Raw genomic sequence first — 19,654 nt, forward strand, 5'->3', positions numbered from 1 at the left:
GGCGTGTGCGTGAAGAGTGAAGGTTGATAAGTGTTCGCCCTTAAAATCGGGAGATATGCCGTATATCAGATGTTAGGGCAATCGGACGATAGGCGATGATATGATGGTTGCTGTGGGTGTTGAATATCTTTGGACTAGACCCGGATGGTGTCTGTTTATAGATCGGGCTCTTATTGTGTATATCGAGCAATGTCGGGTATTGATGCTGAGTGGTTGCGTAGTTGAGATTTCAAGTGCCAAAGCCGAAAGTCTCACGGAATGAATGCGAAAACCCCCTCAATAGCAAGCTCATGAGTTGGAGGGATAACACAAGGTTATTAATATGCCGTCTTGTTCAAAGGAGAGGGGGGCAAAACGTCTTTGTAGTGGTGGAGGGCCGGATATAAAGTGAGCAGAGGGAGGGGCCAGGGAGTTGCCGTGTGTCTGGTACGGTCCTCAAGAGAGGGGCGGAATGCCGAAAAAATCAACGATGACAAGTATAACACCAGTCAGCGGCAGGACGGGGAATGTTGGAGAAGATCTGGTGAGGGAGGTGAGTGTAACCGTCAAAGACGAAAAAATCTAGGGCTTCAGTGTTGAGACGGACGAATAAAAAGGATTCGGAGGGAGGGGACTGATCGGCACCGCCTGATTAGCTGGCTGTAGTGTAGGCCTGTCCCTGGCCTCCCTGGCCCGGTTTCCGGTGGTCACCAGCCCGGCCCTGCTGGAGAACACGACGAAATGTGGATTCCTCTCGATCTTCAAAAGCCGGGGCATGCTTTGCCCAACATGCACGACCTGCCGCCGACGCCGTGCGCTGCAACCAGTGGGCAGCCCAGAGTCAATTGTACAACCCAAGACAGGCCTCGAACGACAGAGTTATGCACCTCTGTGCTCCGGCCAATGGGTGCCGCGGCAGCTTTCACTGGAATCCTGTTTTCTTGGCTTGCGCATTGGATGTCAACATCGGTCGATCAAAGAGGCAATGATAAGTTGTAACAATACCCCGAACGCCCAGAATCTAGACAGAACAGCAGCCAGTGGGCGGCTCTTGGGTGGTGTGAAGGGGTTTGGCTGACGGTTCGAGACTGGCAGGGGTGGTCATGAAGTCGATATGGGATTGTGTGGGGATGGGCTCGTCTGGATCATTCTCTCTGCAGAAGCGACGATGCATCCTCCTGTGTGTCAACGTCGCCAATTCTTGGCCCAGATAAACGCGGCCGTTGGCAAATCGACCGACGGTCACCGGGCCTGGCACCTCGCCACTTCCGTTGTCAGCTCTCAGGTTCTGTACTGTTGCATTGCGCTCACAATTTCAGACTGTTACAGATCAAGCAGCACCTTCAGCTTGTAAGTGTAATTCTTGGAACTTCAAAGGCGAGGATCTCCGTAGGTTAGCAGCATCTCCAAAATCTGGCAGTTTTGAAATCGTCATGTTCCAAGCACTCGGGATAAGGGGTAAACTCAAAAAAAAGATCGAATCACTCTGTTTCCGCCTTCTCGATCCCAACACCCAGCCTGCCGGAGCATCCACTGCCTCCTGTCCATATCCAGGAGGTCTATGACGACTTACACGTGAGCAAACGGTCAAGGTGGCATCCAATGCAACAAGAGATCGTAAACGTCAGCGACTGCAAGAGCAACCCCCAAGGATCTACAATCAGACCACAACTGAGATATTTGGTAACTGTTTTCAGCTGCTGTGACATTCGATGGCAGCAGTCCGAACTGTATGTGAAATCTCCCGGTGGCAAAAGACATCACCGGAGACAAGAGATCTGCCATGATTGACCGTGCCGCCCCCGTACCTCTACGGCCGGCAACTTGGCCATCCTGCCCCGGACTGGACCCGGCCCGTTGTCTCCTGTATCCTCATATGACAACAGTTAATAATTTTTGAAGAGAGCACTTTTATGAAGAAGATACGACTACTCGGGATCAAGCCAAAGTTCTTGTGTCGAATTTAAACCTCAGGAATGCAAGCGTTTGTATGCAAAATGTCATAATGGGATAGATAAACTACCCCTCTTCGAAGATAATCCCGATAGCCTTACGTATGCCAGGCGTCATTTCCTGAAGATCTTCGGGTCAATAGTCTCCGCATATCACTTCGCAATAGTCTCATTCGAGCCAAAAGGTGACAAAGAAGTGATACCTGTGATAGCTGAAAACCCGTCCAAAGGGTAATTACATATCAACCTCAATAGACCAGGGGCCACAAAACCGAGTGTATTCAGACCGACTGTTTACACCCCCTCCTCGATTGTGACACCACGTTGTGGATAAAGAAACAGAGATTGCTAGGTTGGATGAAGGCCTTAAAAGACGATTAGCAGGCCCTTAAAGAAGGTCAATATGATTTTAAAGATAACTACATAGGTGTTAAGTATTCATTATAGTCTTTGAGAATAGTAGAAAGGCCTCAAAAGATCGTGCATAGGCCTTTATAATAGTCAAAAGGCCTCAAAAAGATAGTCGAAAGCGCCTCTGTTATCTTTTTAACCCTCAATCTTTATCTTATCCACAGCGTGACTGTCACACCACGCACCGATTGGTGCAACATGTAAAGAAAACCATCAAATTAGAAATATCGTTGCCTGAATAGCAGCACGCACGCCTCTTCGCCCCTCCCCCCCTCACAAAACAAAACGAAGGATGAGTGCCAAACTCGCTTTTTAAGCATGACAAGTATTATCTTGATCTTGTTTCAACACACCAACCCAACACCCACCCCCCGCATTCTGCTCACTTCTCCGGGTCCATGACTCCCTAAACAGCAATCCAGATAAGCATCAACACCACATCCAGTCCCTTGGCATCGCCATCCCACTTGTAGCTCCACATTCCATCCGTCTTCTCGTTCCAGTAACCGCCCGTCGCGCTGTGCATGCCCCGGCGGCCAGCCTGCTTCTTCGCCGCGGCAGCAGCCTCGGCGTCGGTGGTGCCTGTACTTGTCGGCTTGTTGAGCTGGGAAGTGGGGACGACGTGCTGGACGATGGTGCTGTTGATGGCGAACTTGTACTGGGGGGATGAGGCGCCGGCGGGGGTGGCCTCGGACATTAGCGCCTTGAGGACTTTTTGCTGTTTGGCGGCATGTTAGCCATGTTGATAAAGTAAAACCGAGGTTGGTTGGTAGGTAGTTGGTACGTACGATAATGGTCTCATTCCATCCTGCGGTCTTGGGGTGCTCGTAAAACTCGACGTTCTCGAGAACGCTGTTGCAGGCCTGTTTATCGCATTGGGTTTTGGTTAGTTCGGGTTGATCGTTCGCAAGGCTATCGCATCTTGGGGGTCGTAATGTTGGGGTGGTTTTTGCAGTTGGGAGGTAAATATCGTGAATCAAATGTTCAGGGCGAGAAAGGAGTCAAGCGGGAGGGTCGACGCACATCGGAAGCAATCTGCTCGAGACGCTTGAAGGGAATTGGCTATTTGTTAATAAGGTCAGTATTAAGGCATTCCGTGTCGCGGATAAATAAGAAGCCTGGGATAGGTAATCATACAGAGGTGGACTCAGCCATGTTGTCTGTTGAACTATTTATTGTTATGGTTTGGGTGACTGCTTTTCGCGGGGCTGTTGTTGTGGTGCTTTGGGAGATGCGGTGACAGTGGCTTGCTTGTTTGGATTTCGTTTGGATGCCCGCGCTCCAAGAACCGTAGCGAATAGGGTGCGTTGTGCCTGCGTGTTAGCCCCAAAGGCCAGAAGCTGCTGTCAACAAAAACAATGGGATTAAACACAAAACCCAAGAAACACACTGCTGATTAGGATGCAAGGAGATGTTAGGAATGATAGTATCGTGTAGTAATATTTACAGTTTGCGCAAGCGCTATTGTTTGATGACATCTCAACCCAAACACTAGCTCTATTGAGGCTTGCCACTAAAGGCGCTCAAATATACAGACAAGAAGGCAAATTCTCTAAATAAAAATCCAGGAAGTTGATATTAGGAAAAAAACCGTGCCTACTACTTTAGTACTTGATCGAGCTATGATTAAGTACCTATAAACTATTTACTAAAGCTAAATAAATTACTCATTAAAGCTAGATAAAGCTAAAGCTATACACTACTTACGAATAACTTTATTTAATTTATGTTACGGCTGTATACTATATCGCGCGTATTTACTACTACTATATTTTGTATAGTTATAAATAATATTGATATATAGTTTTATGTGTAAAAATCATCTTGTAATTAAAAATAAAAGTGTACAATAAGTGTCACGGCCTAAGTGGTAAAGTCTGAGACAAGGCAACAGTTATACCAACCAATTGATTGAAATACTAAAGTGAAGAAGAAAAAGGAAATATATCACAACTGCTGTTTGCCTACAGGGCCTTTACCACACTTGCTCGCTGAGCCCCACTTATCCTCCAGTCTGCCAGTGCCAGGCCAGTGTCAGGCCAGTGCCGTGACAATAAGTAAGTAAATAATTATATTTATAAATATTTAACTAAATACTAGTTAAGTGTGTAATATGTAATTAAAGGTGCGAAAGTGCGGTCGAAAAGCTATAATCCCTACTTATATAATAGCAGGTAAGTGGCAAGTGTAGCGTAAAATTGGATGTTAATTTTCTAGATTTTTACGTTGGAGAACTTGCCTTATCGTCCGTTATACTCAAGGCTCTCAACGGCTCTGCAAGAGGCTAGCCACAGCTCCATGATCCCCACCACTTTTGGAGAGCAGCATCAACTTTAAGCCTCGCCTTTAGTTTGGAGAGTCCAGATGGTCTGGGCGCTGCGCGGCAACAAAAACTCATCACGTGAGCCCTTCGACACCAACCACTCAAAACCAGGGACCAGACCCACGTGCATTCGTGTTTCGGCTGCAAGCGCTGCGGGACCCTCTGACGTTGTGTCTCTGATCAATATTGAAGCTTCAACCTCTGCGCCCCCAACTGGCACCATCTGGAGCACTTGCACTGCGGCGCAACAGCTTTCTCCAGTCGAAACAGCACCACCATACCAACCGACTCAATCTCAACGGTATCGCCAAAACATCTCTTTAGATAATCGAGTTCATATCTATATACCACCCACGTCGGAACGGATAATTATACACAACCACCGTCACCATGTCCAGCCAACCACTCCTCCAAACCGCCCCAAGTTTGTCTCTCTCTCTCTATTTCACCGCTACCAATTCTCAAAATCTAACTTCTCGCCCTAGGCAAGCGCATCGCCCTCCCCACCCGCGTCGAGCCAAAAGTCTTCTTCGCCAACGAGCGCACCTTCCTCTCATGGCTCAACTTCACTGTCATCCTCGGCGCCCTCGCCATCGGCATGCTCAACTTTGGCGACCGCCCCGCCTTTATCTCCGCCTTCTTGTTCACCGGCGTGGCGATGGCGACCATGATTTATGCCCTGATAACGTACCACTGGCGAGCAAAGTCTATACGGATGAGGGGGCAGGCCGGGTTCGACGACAGGTTTGGCCCCACGTTTTTGGCGATTATTCTGCTGCTGGCGGTGGTGGTCAACTTTGTGTTGAGGATCACGTACTCGCATCAGGAGGGGGAGAAGCCTTGAGTTGGAAGAGGTGGTCTTTTTGGGATGGAGAGTAAAGGGAAGGAATTGTGGGGGGTGAGGGGAGGGAACGGTGGTGTTGAGAAGAAGGCTCGGGCCGTACTGGCATTCGCTCTTGTGGCTTGGGATCGGTGTAACAACAACGGACTGATATCTTACTGGGGCCTGTTGCGTGAATTTGGACTAGTATTCGCATGGCATTGTATAGCATTGCATTGGCTGCATGGTAGTTGGGTGTCTTGGTTTAGATTGTATATAAGAGACGCGGCGCATTTTTTTTCTATCAACGTTTCAATTGATATAGTTGGAGTTTCCTAGGAGGCCACAATTTCATGAGGCCAATGGGAATAATATTCACAGCTCCAGGTAACCTGAGGTTGGTTCTCGCGCTGTTACTGCCTATTCTACACAAGTCATACATGCAACCCTTGTCTTCTAAGAGGGAAAAGAAAAAGAAAGAAAAAAGTCCAGATCCTGTAGTGGCAGACCCTTCTGCCCGCGAAATAATGCCGGGTATCATAAAATATTGCCAAACGCCGTGACTCTCAAAAGACGGCGCCGTTGACGCCTCGCCATGAACACTCTATCCCACATAGACCGATTTATGCTTCGCCCAAAGTGACCTCCTAACCTCCTAACGAGCCCTACCATCCTTCCTGCGCCGGATATCATCGATAGTTTGCTCATTTGTTTGAGCGCCCACGTTTGCCAAGACCCTGAGCTCCTCCAACGGAACCCTCGATAAGAGAACCGTCATATGCGCCTTGTATTTTGGTTTGGTCGGGTCGACAGCCTGCTCATGAATGATGGGTCTCATTGACTCAAAGTACACCTCCTCCGCAGCACCACCCTCAGCATTGCCCTGGTGACCGTTTCCCTCGCCCTCCACATCCATGTGTGTCTCCTCCACTATCGAGGGGAAATCGTCGGCTGCCTTCTGCATCCGAGGGTCGTCGTACACCACCGTCTCGCTCAGGATGTTGTACTGGTACCACTTTTGCTCTGACTCGCCAATTCGCCTCCTGATCAGTTCCGCAACGGAGATAAGCTTGTTGGAAGTGGTCGACTTGGCGCAAAGAAGCACCACGCCGGGAAGGACTGTGTCGTCCCAGGCGCTGAACCGGCCGAGGTGCTGGAGGGCCTTGTCGACGTGCTTGGATATGCTTGTGGAGGGGATGACGCTCATGGCTTTGACTTCGTATTTGGGGACGATTCTCTCGAGGACGGGGTTGTAGATCTGAGCGAAGGGGCTTGCATTTTGTGGGTTTGTTGATGACGAAGGTGGGAAAGTTTGTGTTTGTGACTGGATATTGTGGGATGAGCGTCCTTCTAGTCGGCCGGTACCGGTTCGCTTCTTTTTCGAGGAGGGGGGATTGGTATCGTCGCTGTGGAATTTGCGCTTTCCAGGCAGCACTGCTGACTGTGGACGCATGGTATCTTGTGGACTCTGTGTGGATGGGAAGGCTTGCAATGCGGCCATATGCTTGTATGGGTAGGTGGAAGGGGTGGTATCGGGTCTGACAGTTGCTGGTGAAATGTTGCGCAAAGAATTGGATTGTTGTGTAGTTGATAGAAGGCTGCAGCTGAGGCTGGCCGTTGCTCAGAAAATCCAATGCCACACGCCGCTCGGTCATTATTTGACGCGTAAAACACTGTGGGGGTTGACAGGTCATTATCGATAAGATTGATAAGACTTGCCATCAAAGAAGAGGCAGGAGCAAAAGTCAACGCGCACAACTATCAATGCGATCTTCTGAATTTGTTCAGAGCAAGAGCCATCTTGACCTATTGTAGATTTATTTAGGAGCCTTCAGTTCTGTCTCGATGGTCATCTTATTCTCAGCGAGTGCAAGGTCTCAGGTATACATGACCTTATCATCAGACGACAACAGCAACACAAACAAAAGATATCCGTATCGATATTCTAATGCAGGAAGGAGCAACCAGAAGTATTCAATCGGGGTATTCTTGGAGACCTGAAGAGCTGCCGCATTTCTTATTTTTAGTCGTTCATTTGTTGTCGCAAGACAGAAGGGCGAGGCTATCAGCTGCCAGCTCGACTCCTCTGATATGTGTTAGTGCTCTGCACCTGTTGTGAAAGGCTGCATAATTTCGAGTGTCGAGATTGGGTCCTAACAGTTTACTCCATCCAGTCTCCATCAAACCCAGCCAGCCTTTCGAGTGACATGTTGCTGGTTGGGGCCCAAGCTCCGGTGTCAGCGGGCCCACACCTGTGTTCCTAGCGTTGATAAGCACACTCCCCAGAACATATGCACCTAACGGGTTTCCAGCTCTGGCATAACATATGCAGCTACCCACATCAGCCGACCTTAATGCACGATGAGGGTCGAAACAACTCAGGTTTCGGCCCGGACAACTCCTCTTGAGGCGTCATGCGATGTGTCCACTGACGACATCTTCAGACTTTGCGATACGGAGTGTGCTGGTGGTGTTTTACGGTGCAACTTTGAAGTTGATATCAGCAAACACAAGGTGGGATAAATGCATTCATAAAAACAGAGTCGCAATGCCATCGCAAATGACGGAACACGGCAATCTGTGTAATACACATGCCCAGCCAACCGTAATTACAGTACGGATCTCTCTACCTCCTGAATGGGACCTATCACATCAAGGGATGGCTCGCTATTCCTGGATCCGATAACAACTGGCCCCCCGAGATGCATGCGAGAGCTCGCACACCACCTTGTTAGTAGTTTGCGTGGCGCACTGCCCTCCCTCTCCTGCCCCCCGTCTCACGCACTGTGCAGCTCGATGGGCAAGCTTCAAGGCTCCAGAACAGCTTAGCTTTGCGCCGGCTGCTCCCAACGCTCCAGTTTTCGTGGAGAAAGGCATCTGGCAGATGGGGAAGGCTCGTAGCGGTGAAAGAGATGCGAGGGACCACGTCAGAGTGTGCTGTCGTCTCCTAGTCGCCTGTCTACACCGTGTTTTTGTTATCGCCGACCGTTGTGACGTTTCTCGCTGCCATGTCTGCGTCTTCAAGATCTGGGGCTTGGCGTGGTCTCTGTTCGGCACCAGCGCCGCTCTGTTGCGTCTTCCTGGAGCCTTCGCGCTGCTTCCTTTCCCGGCTGTGAAGCTGCACACAGCTCATGCAAGACAAGGCGCCCCGCTCTGCCCCCCATGGCGCCGTGTGGTGCCAGCCAATCACATGACACAAACCGAGGGAGGGTGGTGGTGGTCCGGGCGTGCGTTTGTGACTAGGCCCCTGTCCCCTTGCATCCACTTTTGCCTCTCTGATCCAACTTCCAAACAATTTCCCCCTTGGGTGCAGCGTCTCCCCTTACAACCCGCGTGACAGCGCCCATCACCCCCCAACTCTCTCCATCATCTCGCAACAACCTCAAGCTTCCCAGCTGAACCACGCAAAAACCTCCTCGAAAAACGCATCGCGACCCAAACATTGTTGCGTTTTTATTCGCGCACTCATTTCGCTGCATCTTTTTTTGAACAAAGTCTCTCCTTTCTGCTCCCGACAGACTGTCCGCGACGCTTTAACTAGCTTTCGCGCGCATCGCACCTCGCTGTTGACGAGCACTTTCATTCCAGCCATCGCAAGGCAATCGCGACACTTGCGCAAGCTCCAGAGCGAGGGTGGCGCCAGCAGTTTGCCTCTGGTCTGACCCTGTTTCCCGGCCGCCTCTCAGGCCTCGCCCACTGCACACCCCAAGTCAACCCACGGACCACCTGCAAGCGACCTCGGAGGTTACGTCAGCCTTGCTCCGACGACCAATCACCGTCTCCGGCCCACGCTTCAACCACTTCTGTCTCGGCCGCTGCTGCCTGCCTTGCGACACGCCATCGATAAAGAAGAGTCAAGACGTGCTGGTGCCGCCTTCTCTTTCTCCGCCGTCACTGTCTTTTTGACACATGCAGGCTCTTGTTCAGGAATCGCCCATGTTTCGCTTTTGGTCCAACGACCCAAGGGGAAGCAACAAGACAGTAGAAGATGGTCACCTGCTATCAACGTGTCCCGGTTCCGCTGTGAATGCTCCCGGCGCATCCTCTGAGGAACCTCTCACACCCATCTCACCCAAAAGGCGCCGACCGAGCTTTGTCGATACCACCGCCTGCCCAACAGCCAAGCGCATCAAGACGGAAGAGCATCCCGGTGGTCTGCCGTCGCCCACCTCGGCATGCGCCGATAACGAGGACAAGAACATGCTGCGCGGGTCCAGCAAGAGTTCCAACCTCGAGCGTGCCAAGGATGCGATCCAGTACCAGTTCGGGCTCGAGATCCTCCTCAAGCACGACGAGCTTCGACTCATCGACCAGGAGTTGGCCAAGTGCCAGATTGCGCTCGAGCAACTCCGCCGGTGTCACCTGATTCCCTATCCTGTCCAATGTCCGACTCCCAGCCAGATGCTGGAGATTAGCAGCGGAAAGGGCCCTGTGCTTCAACCAAAAGCCGGTCAACCCGTACCCAAATGGGCGCCGCCTTTTGGTGTTGCCGATGGCCCTTATGCCCGTCATTATGCTAAGTGGCTTATCCCCGATCCCATGTTTGATGGCATTCAGCCCGAGGCCCCCGGCCTTACAGAGACTGGCCGGGCCAGAAATGTCACGGCGGAAGGTAGGGCGACGAGGAACAGCATGTCGGATGCGGGCAGCTTTGGCAAGCAACGCCCTGCCCGTGGAAACGCAGGCCAGAGGCTCAATGCCCTATCCAGTGGATACCCTCCGGTCAAAGACAAGCAATCCCCGTGCACTGTCAAGCGTTCTGATGGCCTTACGGTCAAGTTGGTGTGCATCGACTGTCACAGATGGGACTTTTCAAGCACCCAAGGCTTCATCAACCACTGCCGTATTGCTCACAGACGGGATTTCAAGAGCCACGAGGAAGCCGCTGTTCATTGTGGTCACCCTATCGAGGTTGATGACAGCGGAGTCATCGTTGCCGATGAGAACAAGGGCCCTACGCCCACGCCCTCCGTTTCCTCTGGATTGATCCATCCCCTGGCCCGTAAGGAGTCTATTTCTGACCAGCAGGCTTACAAAAACATCCTTGCTCGCATCAACGCTTCGCTGGAGCTTTACCATGCCGGGAAGCTGCCCAATGTTAAGTGCATACCCCGTGCTCGCAAGCCGTCAGGGTCTAATGCCGCCGGGTCTAATGCCGCCGGGTCGTCCTCTGCTGGTTTCGTTGCTTCTTCCGATGCGCCTTATCTGTCCCAGCTGATGCAGAAGAAGAAGTTGAGTGGTAACCTGAAGGATGAGTTGAACGAGGCCAAGGTCAAGATGGATTGGGATATGCTCTCTCCTGGCGAGGACTCTGATATGGATTTGTGTTCTGGATCGGATCGTGCTGCAACACCAAACAAGGTTTCCGGCTCAGTTGCGCGGACGCCTGCTGTTATGCGGATGCCGGCACGCTCTGCTGTGTCTCCCTCCCAGCCACCGGTTGTTCCCCGCCCCGCCAGTAGCAAGAGTCAGGCTTTGGCTGCCGCCGCTGGTGCTGGTGCCGAACTTGATGCCGACTCGCCAGAGACCCCGAGCTATGATGATGAAATGGATGTGGAACTGAGCCCCAACACCATGGCCAGCAACAATGCGCCTTCTTTGGTTAGTGACGATGGAGAATATGACGACTCGGACGATGCTGCTTCCGACAGTAGCGAAGCCATGGAGATCGAGTCGGTCTCTGATGTCGCCGAGATCAACCTTGAGGAGGACGTGGATGTTCGTGACAGTGCTCCGCGGCCCATCCAACACTGCCGCAAAATAAACAACACAGACAAACTGAAAAAAGATGAGAACAGGCATGTGACCTTTGTCAGTCCAGGTCCTGTTCCTAAAGCCAGCACCAAGGGGAGGCGGAAGCAAAAAATGTAGAATTATAATGGGTCACCAACCGCTGGATGGATCTGACCACCGCGGCTAACGCTTCTTACCGCTCGACTTACACCTTATACGACACTTTAATGAATTTTTGTTTTGGGGCCCGGGAATGGTTGCCACGGCGCAACCTTCACCATGCTCTCTTGGATTTTTCCTTACGCCAACCTTTACCCTCCTCCTCAAAAACGAATACAACAAATGGGGGTTCTTCAGCACTTATAGTCTTTTTTAGTATCGACGATGGGAAGACGGTTCTGATTCTATTTTATGTATGAGCGGGCGCATGGGGATGCTTTATTTTTTTATGGCAACGGTGGCGGCTGTTTTTATTTTTGGTTTAGGGGGTTAACGGCGGGCCAAGAAGTACGATATCCGATGTTCATCTTTGTATCTTTCTTCTTCCTCGGACACGGAGGGGAGCGGATCGGGGTGGCAAGTTTTAGTTTTATACTGGCGAGTTTGGCTTTCGAAAGACTTTTCCTCTGCCTGGCGAAAAAAAAGACCGAAGAAGAGCTGGGAGGGAAGATGACGAGGTTGGGATGAGCGGGATAAAACAAAATGGTTAGCTAACCTTGCGGTCAAGACTGGGTTGACTGAGAAAGACAAATGGTTTCTCTTCATTTTTGCTGTGTTGTTCTGTGTGTCGTGCATGTTGTTTCTGCCCAAGTCAGTGAAGTTTGCAAATGTGTTGATGTAGTTCAGTGAGAGATAATCTACTGGTTGCTATGTTATATCGGCAAGCTTTACGAACATTTCGTGAAGAAGGTAATGTTTCGTAGCATAAAACTGCCGGCCAAGTATAGATAGCTTCTAACAACTCATTGTCACCAGTGCCATCACCAAATGTTTACTCTTGCCCCATTCAAAACTACATAAACAAAATAACTAGGCAGTGCCAGACTGCCTCAACACACTTCCAAACTCGCTCCCGAACTGCTTTCCCGCATAACATATTGCCATCAACCGAGCGCAAGGATCAGTCTAGCTAATTGGATGATGAGGAACAGCCTCTGTGGTTTGAGCTGAGTGGTGGTCTGGTGAACATGCCGATGACCGTCAAAGTCCAGATACCCTCGAACCACCATCCACCATAGATGGGTTAGGTGTCATCCCCCACCGCTCTAGCTGCTCGCGAACACGATCAAGACCCCGGTCTACCACGGGCACCGGAGACACAATGGATGGGGATGGCCTGTACTGAGCGTGGGGATGTTGGTTGTAGTTTGGTTCGAGGATGGAGCAGTCTGTGAAATCCGATGATGGAGATTGGGGAGTGGCATCGCAGGGGGGATACTCCTGAGAGCGATAAGGTGTTGTGTTGGAGGGTATATCTGTTGGGACGCGAGGGCGTTGGTAAGTAAACAGAGTCTGGCGGGGGGGAGGTACTTCATGCTGCTCCGAGTCGGGGATGGTGTGTCTTTTCAGTCTTGTATGAATAAACTGTTCCTGCCCTTTTTGCATGTGATTTTCGACCCTACGGTCCCGGTCCTTCTTTTTCAGTTCCTCTTCTTTGGCATGTTCAGCCCATTCTCTCTCGTTGGCTGCTCGGGCCAGTGCATCTCTTTCTGCTCTTGTGAAAGGAGGCTCTGGCTCCGGGGTTGCGTATTCCTGTTTGCGGTATGTCTGCTCTGGCTGTTGGTCGTCCTGTGGGTGGTGTTGTTGTTGCTACTGCTGTTGCCGTTGCTATCGCCGTTGTTATCGCCGTTGCTCTCGTTCTTGCTGTTTCTCTCTTCGTTTGCTCCCGATCTTTTTGCCGTTGCTCTTGGTCTTGTTGCTCTTGCTCTTGTTGTCCCCGCTGCTGCTGTTGTTGTTGGTTGTACACCCACTTCGATGTCGATGGCATTTCTGTTCTCTGCTGCCGTTGACGCACTTTCTCTCTCAAAGCCCGCTCACTTAGGGGGAGTGGTGTATTTCGAATTCGGTCCCTAAGATGCGCCTCTTTGAACGCGACCTGCTCCTCGTGCAACTGATGTTTTGGGAACTGATGCGGCTCTTCTGCTTCTCTCCGCCGTCGACTCTTGACCTTCTTCTTCTGCCCATTGATGCTTCTCGGCTACCTCGTGATGTATTATGTCGTCGACTTTGTGTCCTCTCTCGGCTATCTTGAGGGGCTTCTTGTGCCTGGTTTTCCCTCTGATTCGTGAGGGTTCCCGTCTTCGTGATGGGTCTCGCCGTTCACTTCTTGACCTGTCCCAACGTGACGGTGGATCTTGCCACGGTTGACGTCTAGGGTCTTGCTGCGGTCGACTTCTCGCTCTTTCTCGTCATAGGTCTTGTCTGCCATGGATCACCTCGGCCTGCCCGTTTTTTGCTTCTTGATCTTGTGCGCTGTGGTGTTCCAAACTCTTCGTGCCGTTGGCCGTCTTGGTCAACCCGTCATTTGCTTCTTGATCTTCTCTGCTGTGGCATTCCGGGTTCTCCAGGTGGTGGCCTCGCCGGTTGGTTCCGGCGTGCATGTTGGTTTTGCTCTCCTGCCCACCCTCTCATCCATTAATGCCAACACTGACACCATTACCTCTTCAAACAGCAAACTGTATGCCCTCAACATTATCTAACGCCCCGTCAACGAACCAACCACAGACACCCCAGGCGACACCTGCCACTCCGCCATCCTTCCCCCAAGACCCGTACGTCTCGCAGCTTGCACTGGAACAGGAGCCATCAGCGGCGCTGTGTTCTAGCCGATCTTAGTCCCGACTCTGAGAACGATAGGTCGTTATAGCGAGCCAGGGGGTCAATTTGTCGTGGTATTAAAACAGGGCGTTCCGAAAAGTCGGATGTGGCAACCCCAGGAACATATGGCGAGGAAGGGGTATGAGAGAGTAAGGGAGGGAAGTCCTGCGCAGCTTACGGAGGTATTCTCTGCCTCCTCCGCTTCTGCGCGTTGTTCCATTCTTTGGATGTGGGCTTTTCTTTTGGCTTCCTCTGCTGCGAGGAAATTGCCGGGGGATTGTGGCTTTTCTGGCTTGGGAGGGGGGCTGGCTTTGCTGGATAGGTGGGTTGGGGTTGGGGTTGGGGGTTGGAGTTTGGTAGTCGTGGGTCGCTTCCTCCTCGTATTCCTCTTCTTGTTGCCAACGCTGTTCTTCCAGGACACGGTGCTTGGACCTTCATCGATGGTGATTGTCAACATGGCTTCGTGATGATGCCGGTCTGCTCGGGCTGGTAATAACCCGACCAAATTGAACGCCTCGTTTCGTAGCACCCCTTTTTTCTGCCTGCTGCTCTTGCCGAACTTCTGCTTCTCGCTCTTTCTCTCGTCATAGCTCTCGCGCTTCATCCTCCCGAAGTTCCCTCTCTCTGTCTTGTCGTTCCCGTTTCTCCCTTTCCCGCCTCCGAGATCTTGCCTCTTGTTGTTTTCGGTCCTCTCCTTCAAATCGTGACAATTTCGCTTCATTCCCAAGCCTTTCTTCCTCCCGTAGTTGACCATCCTTCTCTTTCCACCGTTTATATCCCTCCTCCTCCCGCCGCCGAAGTTCCTCCATCTTTCTAGAATCTCCGAGCAATATACCCCTCTAATTCTGCATCTCCTGACTCGGTGGTCCTGACGCCCTCGCGGTCATTTCTATATCTCATATCAGGTGGTCCCCAGGCCCGTCGCACTCTCTCTTTTAGCTCTTCCAGCTCGCGCTTATTACGTGGCGTGCGCCACTCTCCGCTGTTTGGTGGCGGAAGTTGGCAGGAGTGTCCTTGTGGGTTGACGAAGAATGAAACTTTACCAAACATTCTGTAGGCACTAGTGAGCACGGCTTCTTGCTCTTGGATACATGTTGCTTGGGTGACAAAACGGGCGACGAGATGGATTATGTTGTAGTAGAGAGGTTGATATGCCCGCCGTAAAGGTCAATGAAGAATGGGAATGTTGGTGCGCTTGATAGGATGTTTCCCGAATGTTGTCTCCATAGTTGAGCGTTCGTCCATGAGGAGACACGTTCAGTTTCCAAATGCACAAAAGGGCAGGGAGCACGGGATATATATGCTTGCAAGTCGCCATGGTATTAGAGTGTGCCTTCAGGCCAGGTGAGCAAAAACCGCTCTACCAAGGTGCTTCGAGAGGTCAAGTGGCTCAACTGGGTGACAAATTCGAGTCTCAGATTTGCATCATTGACGGGAATGGGTTGGAAGAAGGAAAGCTCAGTTCTTGCATCTCAACATTAATGATACGTACACTCATAGCACACACAAGAGGCAAAGTGGAAACACAGCTTACCTGAGATGCAGGATGTGAACTGACGCCTGTTCATCAAAGTACTAGGGATATATACCTTTTGATGTGGCTCCCCAGTTGTGGCATAGAACTGATTCATATATCTACCTCACATGGACAGACACAGTATTATCTATACATTTGCATGATTTGTCCCGCTACATACCCAAGGCCTATCTTACTCCCCCCTTTTCTCCTTAGCACTCCTTTGCTTTAGGCCCGTTGCCTCAAATTTGCACACTCATTGCTCCATATGCTACTCCTTGATCATTCCCTAATCACCAAAACTGCAATGCATAGCCACTCAGAAACTCGAGCAACCCTGAGAAGGAGAAACACAACGCAAGTAACTCCACTCTTCCATCCCACATCAGCTATCCTACAACTCCCCAAGTGAAACCCCCTTAGTCAATCTCAATATCGATACCGAGATCCAGCGCCCCAATGATATCATCATCCATCAATGGCGCATGCACCAGCGGCAACCCGTTCTTGGCCGTAGCCCGCTGCTGCTCCTGCAACTTGGCAATGTGTGGCAAGAGGCCCCCGTTGCTGTTACCATTGGCAGCAGGTGTGTTGCTGCCGCTCTCCTTTTGAGAATCGCCCTCCTGGCTAGCCTTATCCGCCGCGGCGAAGTTCTTCTTGGGGATGATGGTACGGGATCTCTCCTTGATCTGGGCTTTGCGCACCTCCTCGGCATTGCGGCGACGGTTCTCGGCGTTCAAAAGAGCAAGCTTCTCCTGCTGGGTCAAACCCTTGCCCTCGGGCCTCTTCTTGTCAGCGGAAGTGAGCGACGTTCTAAATGCTAGCTTCGGCGTGCTGAGGTCCTCGAGCTTCTTCTGGAGGCTGTCAACAGCGTCTTCATCACCGCGAGCACGGGCGGCCTCGAGCTGGCGGGTGAGGTTGTCACGCTCAGTGCTGCTGAACTTCTGCATGAGGCTGTTTTGACGCTTGAGCTTCTCGGCAATCTCCTGCTCAGTCCACTTGTGACGGACGAGGCCGTTAATGTCGCTAATCTTGTTGACCAGCTGGGTCTTAGTGGGTACGGAGATGCCCGCCTGCAGGCAAACTTGCTTGTAGCGATTCCACTCGCTCTGAATTGACGGTTAACCCTCTCGAACCGCAAACATAATCAGGAAAATACATACCTCGGTGAAGTTTCGGTCTGAGCAGCTGATGAATGGCCACTCTCTTACAGCATCTCCATGGGCAACCTTAACATACAAATCGACGACCATCTGATGCCCAGAGTTGTCAGGCATCGCATAAGGTCTACCGGTGTTGAACCCTGAGTATGGTCAGTCAGACTGTCAGAATACCCTGCGTGGGCGATGTGACATACCCTTAATGATAGCCATACGGTAGACATCTTGGCGAGTAGTCTGATCAGGACCAATATTGATGCGCACAAAGCACCCTGTGATGGCCCGCTCGAAGCCAGGGTAAAAACAAACCTCGGCGAAGCGGCTGCGGCCAACACGGACACGCTCAACATCGCGAAGATCAGCAGGCAGGATCTCCTTCTCGGGCGTTCTAGACTTTTGTCGAGAGCTTCTGCGCCAGTCGCCCGCGTCGCTATCACGGTCGTCGTGGCTGCGGCTTCGGTCTCTGTAGGAAGGAGAGCGTTGCTTGCGGCGATCCATGTCCCGCTCTCTCTGCTCTCTGCGGCTGGTGCGTTCCTCGCGCGCACGACGCAACGTATCCATCTTCTCGCTAATCTCGCCAGCCTTGGTGCGGGCACGGGATGGCTTCCGCAGCTCATCTTCGAGGTCGGCGGCGCTCGCCTTGCGCTTCTTGCTGTCCTTCTCCTGGTTGACCTTGAGCTGTCGCAGCATCCTATTCTGTCGAATTCGCTCATTCTCCTCTCTTCGTTCAGCAAGAATCTGTTCTCTCTCGATCTCACGCATGCCCATGATGCGGGCCTTCTCCTCTTGACTCTTGAACAGACCCTCAACGGGATACTGGATGGCATCGTCATCTCCACCGCGAGCTTGGGTCGGGGCCGCGTCGGAGTCGGAGTCGGAATCGTCCATGGAAGCTGAGCCTTGTGAGCCTGGAGAGGCGGGAGGCGAGCTGCGCTCGGCCATTCTGGTTAGTATTCGTCTGGTGAGCGCCATTGTGGACGATGCTTGGGTGATGGTGAGATTTGTGGTGAGAAAGTAAAGCCGAAGAGTGAAAGTGTGAGCAACAGAAGCCTGGGGAGGTTCTGCAAAATAAATTTAAAGTGGGAAAGTAGCAGAGCGGTAGATGGTAAAACAGGTGAGGGAGGGGGAGGGGGAGGGGGAGGGGAAGGTAAGCTGGCAGTGTTGCGACCTGAACTTGGAGGTCGCAAGAGTCGCAAGAGTCGCTCAAGCGACTTTCCAACCCCCTCGAACGTGGGCGACCACTTGGAAGCCCCTTGGAGTCGCAGGTCGCTATCCATACACCACAACACACTAGGGGACAACTCACGCCTCTCCTTCATCCTCCGACTCGTTATCGCTCCTACTACGTCTTCTCGTCTTCTTTGCAGGCGTCCTCTTCACAGCTACACCTCTGGTAGTCGCATCAGTCTTCTTGGAAGATGCAGGGGCTGGTGATGTCGTGCGCGACCTGTCGCCACGGCTTTTGTTTCTGGGCTCATCGTCTTCGGAGTCGGAGTACTCATCTCCTCCGGCAAGCGCAAGGAGCTCATCATCAAGCGACTCGGCGTCGGACATTGTAATTCCTTTCTCTCGAGGATATATCTATCGATCGTTTGGCGGTCGGACTCGACGACGCGATGGGAAGACGCGGTTTGGAAATGAATGTCAGTTTACGCGAACGTTATCAATCGCCAGATGGTTCTCGGTGGTGTTTGTGACGGCCGAAGAATGTGACAGTAAGAGCAATGAATGCGCAAACAATCGGGGGGCGCAAAGTTGGCTCTTCTGCGACAGGAGTTATTCGAGGTTTACTTTTAATCTGTTGAGTGACGTTCCAAAGTCTCCCCCAAAAGTCACAGCAGTTGTCAATTGGCCCGTCGGCTTGGCAGGCAACTGGCAGGGATTGCTCGAGCCGCAGCCGGGAAAGGCTTGGCAACAGTGGGTCCCAAAGCATCATAAGTCCACCACTTTCATCGAAGCTTCCCCTTGGCCCAGTCGTCGAGGTTCACAAGCAACGAACAAACACCACACTTCACCATGGCCTCTCCCAGACGCCTCCTCCGAACAGCCCGCCAACTCACCTCAACCAAAACCCCCTTACTCACCTCCCAATTCCCCCGCCATGTCTCAACCACACCCTCCCCACCATCACCATCACCACCATCACCACCCCTACCACCTAAAAACCTCAAACCCCTGACAGAATCTCAGCGGGAAATGCTCTCCTCCTTCCTCCGCGTCAACCAAGCCGGCGAGCTAGCCGCCACCCTCATCTACACAGCCCAAACGCCCCCCATCCTCGCCCGCGAGCCCCACCTCCGCCCCCTGATGAAGCACATGTACGACCAAGAAGCCGACCATCTCCGCGTCTTCGACTCCCTCATCGCCAAACACCGCGTCCGCCCAACAGCCCTCTACCCCCTCTGGTCCGTCCTCGCGACCGGACTAGGCTGGTCCACCGCCGTCATGGGCAAAGAAGCTGCCATGGCCTGCACCGAAGCCGTCGAGACTGAAATCGGGGGCCATTACAACGCGCAGATTCGGGAGCTCCTCAAGATGGTTAGCGAGTGGGAGGCGGAGGGGTATGATGTCGGCGAGGAATTCACCGAGTTGATCAGCACGCTGAGGAGGATACGGGACGAGGAGCTGGAGCATTTGGACCACGCGGTCGAGCATGACGCGCAAAAGGCGGAGCCGCACTGGCTCCTGACCGGAGTCATCAGAGCGGGGTGTAGGGGGGCTATCTGGGTAAGTGAACGGGTGTAAGAGTGTACCATATGTGTGACGGGTTGAATCTGTATATCTTGTACGGGTAGTACAATTGGGAAGGGAGAGAAGACCAGCTTCAGCAGAAGAAAACATCTTGTACATTAAAAAAGTGGGCTATCAAAATTGGGTTTGGTAACACCCAAAAAAACAAAATAAGAAAAGAAACAGTAAAAGAAGTTTTAAAAAAAAGGTAAT

At 51.9% G+C, this 19,654-nt stretch overlaps 6 protein-coding genes across 6 annotated transcripts; 3 read left to right on the forward strand and 3 right to left on the reverse strand.

Moving 5' to 3' along the window:
- Positions 1-2,236: 2,236 nt before the first annotated feature.
- QC762_402800 (uncharacterized protein) lies at positions 2,237-3,853 on the reverse strand. The gene is made up of 4 exons (XM_062889724.1): positions 3,480-3,853; positions 3,366-3,404; positions 3,131-3,205; positions 2,237-3,060 (listed from the first exon to the last, which is right to left on the reverse strand). Exons 1-4 carry the CDS (start codon positions 3,495-3,497, stop codon positions 2,749-2,751), a joined length of 444 nt encoding a protein of 147 aa, XP_062743291.1. The 5' UTR covers positions 3,498-3,853; the 3' UTR covers positions 2,237-2,748.
- Positions 3,854-4,713: 860 nt separating this feature from the next.
- nrf1 (GTPase regulator Nrf1) lies at positions 4,714-5,849 on the forward strand. The gene is made up of 2 exons (XM_062889725.1): positions 4,714-5,089; positions 5,151-5,849. The coding sequence occupies exons 1-2, from the start codon at positions 5,056-5,058 to the stop codon at positions 5,507-5,509; spliced, it is 393 nt and encodes a 130-aa protein (XP_062743292.1). The 5' UTR covers positions 4,714-5,055; the 3' UTR covers positions 5,510-5,849.
- A 291-nt stretch (positions 5,850-6,140) lies between these two features.
- On the reverse strand, positions 6,141-6,938 carry QC762_402820 (uncharacterized protein; the record flags this gene model as incomplete). The annotated part of the gene is made up of 1 exon (XM_062889726.1): positions 6,141-6,938. The coding sequence occupies one exon, from the start codon at positions 6,936-6,938 to the stop codon at positions 6,141-6,143; it is 798 nt and encodes a 265-aa protein (XP_062743293.1).
- A 2,456-nt stretch (positions 6,939-9,394) lies between these two features.
- On the forward strand, positions 9,395-11,356 carry QC762_402830 (uncharacterized protein; the record flags this gene model as incomplete). Its single annotated transcript, XM_062889727.1, is given in 2 exon segments — positions 9,395-10,632; positions 10,648-11,356. 2 exon segments carry the CDS (start codon positions 9,395-9,397, stop codon positions 11,354-11,356), a joined length of 1,947 nt encoding a protein of 648 aa, XP_062743294.1.
- A 4,239-nt stretch (positions 11,357-15,595) lies between these two features.
- Positions 15,596-18,265, reverse strand: RTF1 (RNA polymerase-associated protein rtf1; the record flags this gene model as incomplete). The annotated part of the gene is made up of 4 exons (XM_062889728.1): positions 15,596-16,660; positions 16,715-16,854; positions 16,909-17,639; positions 18,018-18,265. The coding sequence occupies 4 exons, from the start codon at positions 18,263-18,265 to the stop codon at positions 15,971-15,973; spliced, it is 1,809 nt and encodes a 602-aa protein (XP_062743295.1). The 3' UTR covers positions 15,596-15,970.
- A 462-nt stretch (positions 18,266-18,727) lies between these two features.
- COQ7 (ubiquinone biosynthesis monooxygenase Coq7) lies at positions 18,728-19,456 on the forward strand (the record flags this gene model as incomplete). The annotated part of the gene is made up of 1 exon (XM_062889729.1): positions 18,728-19,456. The coding sequence occupies one exon, from the start codon at positions 18,728-18,730 to the stop codon at positions 19,454-19,456; it is 729 nt and encodes a 242-aa protein (XP_062743296.1).
- Positions 19,457-19,654: the final 198 nt, after the last annotated feature.

The sequence above is a fragment of the Podospora pseudocomata genome, chromosome 4 (genome assembly GCF_035222375.1).
Source record: "Podospora pseudocomata strain CBS 415.72m chromosome 4, whole genome shotgun sequence".
NCBI classification, from domain to species: Eukaryota; Fungi; Ascomycota; class Sordariomycetes; order Sordariales; family Podosporaceae; genus Podospora; species Podospora pseudocomata.

Excerpts from the sequence above, each read along its gene's own strand:
- QC762_402800 (XM_062889724.1), bottom strand. Across the intron at positions 3,206-3,365 it reads TCGAGCAGATTGCTTCCGAT|GCCTGCAACAGCGTTCTCGA; the intron begins GTGCGTCGACCC and ends TGCGATAAACAG. Across the intron at positions 3,061-3,130 it reads GATGGAATGAGACCATTATC|CAAAAAGTCCTCAAGGCGCT; the intron begins GTACGTACCAAC and ends GCCGCCAAACAG.
- nrf1 (XM_062889725.1), top strand. The coding sequence starts at position 5,056 with ATGTCCAGCCAACCACTCCTCCAAACCGCCCCAA. Across the intron at positions 5,090-5,150 it reads ACTCCTCCAAACCGCCCCAA|GCAAGCGCATCGCCCTCCCC; the intron begins GTTTGTCTCTCT and ends TTCTCGCCCTAG.